Source organism: Odontesthes bonariensis, chromosome 20 (genome assembly GCF_027942865.1).
Source record: "Odontesthes bonariensis isolate fOdoBon6 chromosome 20, fOdoBon6.hap1, whole genome shotgun sequence".
NCBI classification, from domain to species: domain Eukaryota; kingdom Metazoa; phylum Chordata; class Actinopteri; order Atheriniformes; family Atherinopsidae; genus Odontesthes; species Odontesthes bonariensis.
The window spans coordinates 22,538,634-22,548,695 of record NC_134525.1 but is presented as its reverse complement, the minus strand read 5'-3'; the positions used below and the strand labels follow the sequence as shown (position 1 = coordinate 22,548,695).

Below are 10,062 nucleotides of genomic sequence, written 5' to 3'. Positions count from 1 at the left end.
TCATGCAATTTATTCACAATTCATTAGTAAGCCCTACATTAAAAAAAAAAAACACCAAAGATAACCGAAAGAAAATAGTGTTTTGCTCCAACAAGGTCATTCCCAAAGAGCTATTAGCTGAAAACTTGACATATCAGCAAAAAAATCCAGCAAAGACCTGACACAGGAGCTGAGAGATGCATCTGGACCTTCAGCTGATCCATCTGCTGTTGGCCCAAGCCTCATCAGAAATGGGCTCCATGGAAGGGTGACTGTCAAGGAAGCCGTTCTTAAGGAAGGCAAACAGGGAGAAAAGTCTGAGCTGTGCCAAAGGATACAAGAAGTGGACTGAAAATCAGTGGCAGCAGGTCTTATGGAGGGATGAATCCTCCCCAGAGCCCGGACCTCAACATTATTGAAGCAGTGTGGGATCATGTTGGCAGAGAACGGAACAAAAGGCAGCCGACATCCAAAGAAGAGCTTTGGGATGTCCTTCAAGAAGCCCGGAGAACTATTCCTGAAGACTCCTTAAAGAAATGACAGAAAGCTTCTCTAAGAGGGTTCAGGCTGTGTTGGAGAATAAAGGTGCTCAGACCAAATATTCACTTTAAAGCTCCTTAGAATTGTGCAAACTGTTTCTGCCTCATACAGTATTCTGTATTTATGTTTGACCATGTTTCAATAAGTTTTTCTATCAATACATAAAGAAACTCATTCTTTAACACAGGTAAGAATGCAGTGAAATTCAACCATTACAGCCAGCTGTCACATCAGACAAAGGGTACGTAAATGTTTATTTTCACATCTTTATGGGGCTATCCACACCAAATTAATAACGAAAGAAATCATTAAAGGTTCGCAGAAGGTCACCACATGAGACTTAAACTGGAATTGGACCAATGTCACAAAACAAAAGAAATCGAGATGAGTGCACTATGGAGATATAGAAATGGTGTAACTGTAATAATATATTTAATGTGATTTAATAGCGCAGCTAGTTAATAGGATTCTTATCGACTCAAAAAAGGTTGCAATTCATGTACTTTTCCTTCTCTGATGGTGCATCTTGTTTTGTGTGTATCTGCATTGGAAGTCATGGCAGCAACAACCACACCCTGCCCGAATGCCTCAAACTGTAATGTGAGGATGAATCACTCTTTCTTCATGTCTGCACAATGGAAAATAAGGTTCATTTTCTTTTTTTCTGTTTCTCTTCTCTCACAGCACTGGTTATGGTTAATCTGACTCACCAGCAGGGTTTTTATTTTCTCTGTGTGTTTAACAGAAATGCATCTGAATGAATGAGGCCCAGGGCAGAGCGGTGAGTGTGCGTGTTCGGAGGTTGTCAGTGACTGACCAGGCTCAGCATGTTTATCAGGGTGTGTTTGGGCTGCATGTGAACTTTGGACATCCGTCATTCCACACAACTGCTGCAACAACAGACGAAACCTGGACACTGAAATACTTTGTTTATAGGCCAAACTCTGCTATAGCGTGGTGGAAATTAAATATATATATAAATAAATATAAAAGAGACATTTACCATTCATATTAAAGTTGTATAAACTCACGAGTTTGGATTTCAGTCGATAAATAGACCAATTTACACATTTCCTCATACTTTTACTTCGGCTGATACGGCTTTGACCATATTTGGTAAGAGCTTTCCATGGGGTGCGTCCTACGTCACTCAACGTCATTTCCGTTTCCTCCTTTCCTTTCCGACCTTTCAACATGGCGCCGGTAAGTCCGGTCAGCTCTCTTAAATTCACGCTGGTGCATGTTAGTTTAATTTACCGTCTTGAAGTTATTTTGGGTTTTGTTCAGGAAAAAATTAAGGCATTATCATTTCCGCTATAAATTATTGTCTTTTAGGATTGTTATAATGGAGGGAGGTTAGAAACTAGCACAGTTAGCATTAGCTCATACGAGTCTGCGTACACGTGTTCCATTCATTACAATACAAAAAGACATAATAAGAATTCCAACACAACAAATCTACAAGTCACAACAGTTTATTTATAAGCTTATCTGAAAACGTGTGTCAATTAAAGCACTGTAATACTGAATAATTAGGATAAAATGAAAAAAATCAAAATGGTATAAGCAATACTACATAAGCAAACAGTCACACAAGTCACTTTAAGAAGTCCAATATAAATACAATTACAAATATTCATTTTAAATATGTTATTACTTAACTGTTCAGAACTCATAATAAATGCATTAATTGTGTATTAATGAATTGCGCAGTTATTTCACATGTGTATAAATGTATGAACAGTTTTGGTGATTTTTCATGCCACCAATGATAATAGATGTTCATATTTAGTCGGGCAGTTGACACTTAAGATTCTCGTTAAGAAGTAAATCATAATGGTCAGCAGAACAGCAGTTGAAAAGATTATTAAAACTCTTAAAACATTGACTCCCAAGTCACGTAAAACTACGTTTTTTACTGTCCATGCGTTGGCTCTCAAATGGTAAAAATACGCCATTAGCGAGGATAACTCGCTAATGGCGGCACCTAGAGACACGCAGTTTTGACCCACAAAGAGTTTAAAGTCTCAGCTTTCAAACGAGCCATAACATGTTTCAGTGGCCCTATCACATAATATGCTGTGACTGTACAAAAAAACGTCAAAAAATGGTTTAGAACGCTGGGATTCTACAACATAATTCCGTAAACACCGCCGGTATTCAGTGTGTTAAGTGGGAGGTGGGTTATATTTGATATTTTACTGTTGTTTTTAGCGGTAAAAATAAAGTTGGTGAGGAATAAGAATTTGTTATTAAAAGTGATTTGGAGGAAGAGGTTGAGTTGTACAGCTGATACATATCTTTTTTTTTTGCTTTCCATCACAGATCAAACAGAAGAGGCCAGCAGTTGGTAAGAGGTCCAAAAAGGGAGCTTCATGGAAGTTCACATTGGACCTGACCCATCCTGTGGAGGATGGGATCCTAGACTCTGCAAACTTTGTAAGTCTCTCCTGTAGTTTTTAATCTTTTAATTGTTTAGACAACACTTGTATTGCAGTTATATTATTTAGCAGGTTAATATTCTCCATAATGAATTGAGTGATCAAGCGGCTGACCAGGTGTCTGGACTAGGGCGAACTTCCCTAGCTCCAAATTTACTAGGGTTCTCTTCCCTAGAACGTCACTATGCTCTGTCCAATAGGAATCCTTCCTTAAAGAGAGGATCAAGGTGAACGGAAAGACTGGGAATCTGGGTAACATTGTACAGGTCGGCCGCATGAAGAACAAGATCAACGTCACGTCAGAGAAGCAGTTTTCTAAAAGGTTGGAGGAGACAAATGATTTAAAACTGTCCTTGACATTAAAAACAAAAGGCAGATTATGATCAAACAGCTGTACTGTGTGTGTTCAATTGGATTCTGTGGGACAAATTAATGGACTTTCCAGATAATGACCCCTTCGCTCCCTTCACCAGGTATCTGAAGTACCTGACAAAGAAGTACCTGAAGAAGAACAACCTCCGTGACTGGCTGAGAGTGGTGGCGTCCGACAAGGAGACGTATGAGCTGCGTTACTTCCAGATCAGTCAGGATGACGAGGAGTCGGAGGCAGACGAGTGAAAAGCTGTGGCAGAGCTCTAAAGCTGTCTGTTTGTCAGCAGGAGAATAAATGTAAAAAAAAAAAACAGTCGTCTTTCTTTTTTTTCTTTTTTTTACTGCATTCTCCAAACAATATTCACTGAAATACCTCCTCCTCTTATTTGGTTCATCAGTGCATTTCATCAAGTGAAATGTTCCTTAATTTATTTTCACACTATCAAACATTTTGTTGATGATTCTCCATAGAAAGTAACCGCATTAGTGTCTTTCAAATTTGATAGAAAACCACTATTTACTTTTATAAGGGTTTTCTATTATTTTTGACTGGACACTTTACTAAGTTTATTAGTTACACCTGACTAAATCTAAAGCTGCCCAACAAAACTACAGTCGCATTATTTTAGGCTTTTAAAACCACTTTCATTAAAGGGGAACTCCGGGGCATTTGAAGCGTGTTTCCATTGCTAGAGGTTGTCAAATAATGATAGTATGACACAGAGAGGTGCGTATCTGCGCTCCCTGTGTGAAGATCGCTCTGTCCGCACAGCATGTCATGCGAGGCTAATACGTGGTGGCTAAGGGGCAAGCGCTAACCCTTCCACGTAAAACAACAACTTGCACACTGCAGAAACGTCACACCACTTTATAACCCATCCGACAATAAAGTCACAAGCCTTACCATCAAAACCATATGCATGGTTCTCACATTACTGGCATGGGGACGTTACAAAACAACTTTATAAACAGCATGTAACTCACCGGCTGGTTGTAGGCTCGCGCATGTGAAAGCCCAGAAGAGTCGATGGAGAATAATCCCATATACAAAACAATTATATTCTCTAGAAAAACTGCGTTCAAGTATTTCAAACATTACAAGAATATTACTGGGCAAGTATTGTTGTAATGTTTTAAATACTTGAACGCAGTTTTTCTAGAGAAGATAATTGTTTTGTATATGGGATTATTCTCCATCGACTCTTTTGGGCTTTCACATGCGCGAGCCTACAACCAGCCGGTGAGTGACATGCTGTTTATAAAGTTGTTTTGTAACGTCCCCATGCCAGTAATGTGAGAACCATGCATATGGTTTTGATGGTAAGGCTTGTGACTTTATTGTCGGATGGTTTATAAAGTGGTGTGACGTTTCTGCAGTGTGCAAGTTGTTGTTTTACGTGGAAGGGTTAGCGCTTGCCCCTTAGCCACCACGTATTAGCCTCGCATGACATGCTGTGCGGACAGCGCGATCTTCACACAGGGAGCGCAGATACGCACCTCTCTGTGTCCTACTATCACTATTTGACAACCCCTAGCAATGGAAACACGCTTCAAATGCCCCGGAGTTCCCCTTTAAGTGAAACGAGATGATGCTCTTTAACAGAAATGATTCCTTTTACTCATCAGGCGTTTTATTGAACAGCCACCAGGTGGTGCATCAGGTCAGCAGCAACACAAGGACGATCTTAACTACAAAAGCACTCACAAAGTTAAAATGGATTCAATTTGTGAAAAAAAAAAACATGAAGATGTGCACAACTGCTACAAAAAGCTGCTAACTGACAACACAGACATTTCACAGCAGCACAACCAAAAAGTTGACAAAGATGCAAAACAAGACTACACTGATGTGAAATGGCACAGCACCTAGTGAACACCCAAGAAAGTGAAAATCCCCCAAAATAAAAACAAAACGAGATGGACAATTAGCAAAAGAAAAAAAGAAATGCAACAAGGTTAAAAGCACGCACAAAAATAAATCTAGAGCAAAGGTACTCACAAAAATATCTGAGATTCAGGATACACGTGGGCGAATGTACAGGAGACTACAGAAGAAAATGTAAGACAATAAATCTGATAGAAATAGATGGCAGCTATTTAGTAGAAGTCATGGAAAAAGGGCAGGAAAGTGATAACTAAACAAAAAGATGGAGCCAGTTTGTGTTAATGATTTGCGTCTTCAGGGGCTGTGTTTTTATTCATTTTATCTGTAACTAGCAACAACAATTTACACTGAAACACCTCATTGAAACTGTTGTCATCCAGGTGAAATTGGCATAATATCTTCTTAAGTCTTTCTGTTTCATTGCAGAATTCAGCATACATTTAAATTCAACCTGGCACCAAAATATCTTTGTCCACGTTGCCAAATCTTCAGGTTTAAAGCTGGCTCGATGCGAACAACGTTCAACCCTTCAGGCCTTTCCCTCTGCGTAAACTGTCATAAGCTCCCTGCCAAAAAGAAAAAAAAGTCTTTCATTCCCCTTAAACACAAAAAGATGTTTTGCTTTGCTTCTGCTTCTTCTGTTGGAACATTTGGACTCACTCCTGTTTGATAATCTGTTGCATATAAAGCATTTAGCCTCAGGAATGCACCCACCTTCAGCTGCTCTGCAGTCAACAGCCGCCGGTGGCTTCTCAAATCCACACGAGGATTCACAAAGTTAGTGGATTTTACGTACATACAGAGCTCTCAGAAAACACTTTACAGTGATGTTTATATAAAAGAAGATGCACAAAGGACAGAGAAATGAGAAGGAAATGTGTTACAATGTGTTGTATGTGTGCTATGATTCAAACCATTATGCTCTACAAGAAGAATTTTTTTGGGAATACCCCACCTAGTTCTGCATCACCCCTGTTCAGGGTTATACAATGTTTACTCGGAATCTGCAAAGTTACTAAAGCTTCTATTTTAAATTTAAATAGCAAAATTCCTAAAACCCAGACTCACGCTTGGTTTATGAAATACACAGAAATATATTTATTCATTTGAAGACAACTCAACTCTTTAAAAGAAGTAACATAAAGCTGATTTCTATACCCTCAGCCCGCCTTGAAGTGTCATGTTTCCTCTGTTTTATGCCGTCCTGTAATCTGACTCTCTGTATCAGATTACCATCAAAATGCAGCAATACATCATGTACTTACAGTCATGAAGAAAAGAAAGTACACACTCTTAATTCATGTTTTCCATAGCAGGACAAAAAAAAATAAAATTAAATAAAACACCTAGATCTTATCAGGTCTTAAAATGAGATAAATCCAACCTCAGATGAACAACAACACATAACACATTACACTGTGTCGTTAATTATTGAACAAAAACTGAGACAAAACACAGAAGCAGTGTTTGAAAAACAAAGTGAACCCTTACTGCTTCCACAGGAATTAAGAAGGTAAGTAGCTGCCAGGTGCTGCTGACGAAATACATTTGAAAAACTGACCATCAGCTAAATGACTACTTCAAATTATAGCTGCTAAAGGTGGCTGTACAAGCTGTTCACTTAGTTTTTAACACACTGCTTCTCAAAATGAACCAAAAAAAGGCAAAAGAATAACCTAGAAAATGTAGTAGAGAAAAGGAAAATAACTGGAATTTCAGTGGATTTTATCTACTGGGTTAAGAGTGTTGCTTAACCACCAACACTCTTGCTTAACCACCTTCCCTTAATGTGGCTCCCAAAAAAATCCTGTCATGAACTTTAACATTTAACATGTTAACTGAGGCCTGCAGAGTCTGAGGTGTAGCTCTTGGGTTTTTTTTTACATTGGGGTGAACTTGCTGGGATGTCCACTCCTGTGAAGATTGACAGCTGTTCTGAATGTTTTCCACTTGTGAATAATCTTTCTCTCTGTAGAACGATGGACTCCAAGTAGTTTGGAAATGGCCTTATAACCCTTCCCAGGTTGATGGGCAGCTTCTCTGAGATCGTTGCTGATGTCTTTCCTCCTTGGCATTGTGTTAACACACACCTGGATGCTGCAGACCAGCAAACTGACAAAACGTCTGCTTTTATAGGTGCTCACTTTTAAGTTGTATTAACTACATAATTTGCATTTTGACGATCTACAGCTTTGCGAACTTCACCGCCTTCAAAGACAGTGATACAGACAAAAGCTTCAGTGGAAAGTTAAATAATAAATGCTACATTGAGCTTGGTTTTGGTTTTCATTTAACCAAATTAATTAGATGAACCTTTAGATTTTTCTTCTCCAGTAGGTTGGAAAGACTTTGATCATTTATCTACAGACACCTGGTCAGTTCCCAGCCGTAAACATTAACTCAAACCTTCACAGCAGCTGTTTTCCCTTCCATGAATGAACGACGGCAGCTACACGCACGCACGCACCCCTGCTCAGTTTTAGCGCTTTTGAATATTTTATTAGCCTGATCACATGTTATCAGGTCTGAATGATTTAACGCGGCCGTTGCATATCGTCACCATTTCCCGCGGCTCTGCAGACGACCAGGAATCAACCAAATGCCTCGCGCTCCTTCTCCGGAGGGGAAACACACAGCAGGTGGGTGTAAGATCTGTGTGCTCAGGTGGGCATATTTTAACTGCTTGTATGATGTTTTGATCAGTCTTTGTAGGCCTTAAACTGTCTGCGTGCCTCACTCTATTAAGTCCATTCTGGTGCTGATGTCAGTCAGCAGTTGATTTAAACTCAGATGTTGATGGAATTTAAATGTTCAAGTGCAAACGAGCAGTTTTATGAGCGCTCACGGTTCGCTTTTTGCATCCATAACGTAGCTTTCCGCTGTGAAAGTGGATCTTTGGTGGTCATCAATATTTCAGAGAGGTCTCGCTCTGATAAGTGCGACGAACAGCTGACGGTATCTCAGCTTCACCTGGAGGGTTACTCCTGGAATCCCAGGTCCGCTTTGGTGTGCTGAACTGTGAAATGAAACTTTTCAAGCACACGCGCCAGCCGTTAAAACTGTGACAAAAACAAAAAAAAAATCCAAATGACAGAGATCTGAACCATTAAAACAATGTGTATGTGTGAGTATTTTCACAGGAAGTTAGTGTTAGTGTGAAAGTAATAGTAATACCTTCTTATTATTTCCTGACAAATGGTGAGAAGCAGCCAACATGACGGTGTCAATAAAAAAATATATCAGTCAGTACAAACATGTGAAAAAGAGGATACACCCTCTTTAAATTCTAAAGTTTCAGGAATTGTTAAAAAAAATGAAAACATGGATGTTACCAGGGGCCCGTTGCACAAAAGTAGGATTTAGACATCCAGGATGAATTACTTAACCAGGTTCAAGGAATCCAAAACATGGGCGCCCAGGCTTAGTTGGTTGCACAAAGGCCAAGCCAGGATGAGCAGACACGGATTCATTAAGCCAGGTGAAACCGATCCTGGATAAGTGCCGCACACGGCTTGCTTAAATAGACCCCACGATCGATCATAGATTCACTGATTCACCATGGCAACAAGGGCGGCGTATTTCTCCCCAGCGGAGCAAGAATTATTAATGGAAGCATATGAAGAGGTGATGGAGAAAATAAAACAAAAAGGAAATACTGCCACAGTTAAAAAACAAAGGGAGCAAGCGTGGCAAACCATTGCTGACCGCCTGAATGCATAAGTAGTGCACAAATCACACTCACCACTCCACTGAAACTATCACAATTAGGATACAATCCAAATAAAATGTTAATTAACATATCGTCACCTTCCTAAAATAATCGCCCAAGTCCTTTTTTGGCATCAAAGGTATGGTCCAAAAAATGCCTAAGTCATTTATTTAATCTTAGTTTTTATGAAAAACAAAAAGTGTTCTTGTGTCAAGCATCCTTTGATACATACTTACTGACTGAAATTATTATTTTATGCTATAATTTAACTTTTGGGGGGAGTTTTTTGTTGTAATTAATGATCACAAATGTTTCAATAATGATAGTAGGTATAGTTAAATGTTTTAACAATATGTTCTAGCCTAGGCAGTGGAATAAATATTGGTTTCCATTTGTGGCGACCGCTGACTGAGATAAGGAATGACATTAAATAGATCCTGGAACTTAGCCTGGTCTGGAGCAGGCTAGCTTCACAGAATAAATCTCCATGGTAACTTACGTCTGAACATATCCCACTTCCCTCTATCCCACTTTTGTGCAACTGGATCACGGATAAGTTGATCCAGGATAGCCAACATATCCCGGCTTAATCCCTTATCCTACTTTTGTGCAACGGGCCCCAGGTCTTAAGATGAGGTAAATACAACCTCAGATCAACAACATGACATATTACACCTTGTCATTATTTATTCAACGGAAACTAGTGTGTGAAAAACTAAGTGAACCCCATGATACAACAGCTTGTAGAAGCACCTTTAGCAGTAGTAAGTCGGAGTGCTGGTTTTCTGTATGAGGTTATCAGTCTCTCACATGGTTGTGGAGGAATTTTGGCCACTCTTCTTTCCAGCGTTGCTTCAGTTCATTGAGGTTTGCAGCATTGGTTTATGCACAGCTCTCTGAAGGTCCCACCACAGCATTTCAGTCAGGTTGAGGTCTGGACTTTGACTGGACCATTGCAACATCTTGATTCTTTTCTTTTTCAGACATTCTGTTGTAGATTTGCTGCTTTGTTTGGGATAAAAATGAGTTAACATCACTTGCACTGCTGTTTGTACATTGTTGAATACTAGCGCCATAAAAGAAAAGTTCCCTTAAGATAGAATTTTACGAAGACACAGAGATGGAGCTATACTCTC

The 10,062-nt window shown here is 39.5% G+C and overlaps 1 protein-coding gene across 1 annotated transcript; it reads left to right on the top strand.

The window, feature by feature from the left end:
• Nucleotides 1-1,617: 1,617 nt before the first annotated feature.
• Nucleotides 1,618-3,643, top strand: rpl22l1 (ribosomal protein L22-like 1). Its single transcript, XM_075452071.1, has 4 exons — nt 1,618-1,722; nt 2,845-2,958; nt 3,161-3,282; nt 3,434-3,643. The coding sequence occupies exons 1-4, from the start codon at nt 1,714-1,716 to the stop codon at nt 3,576-3,578; spliced, it is 390 nt and encodes a 129-aa protein (XP_075308186.1). The 5' UTR covers nt 1,618-1,713; the 3' UTR covers nt 3,579-3,643.
• The last annotated feature ends 6,419 nt before the right edge of the window (nt 3,644-10,062 follow it).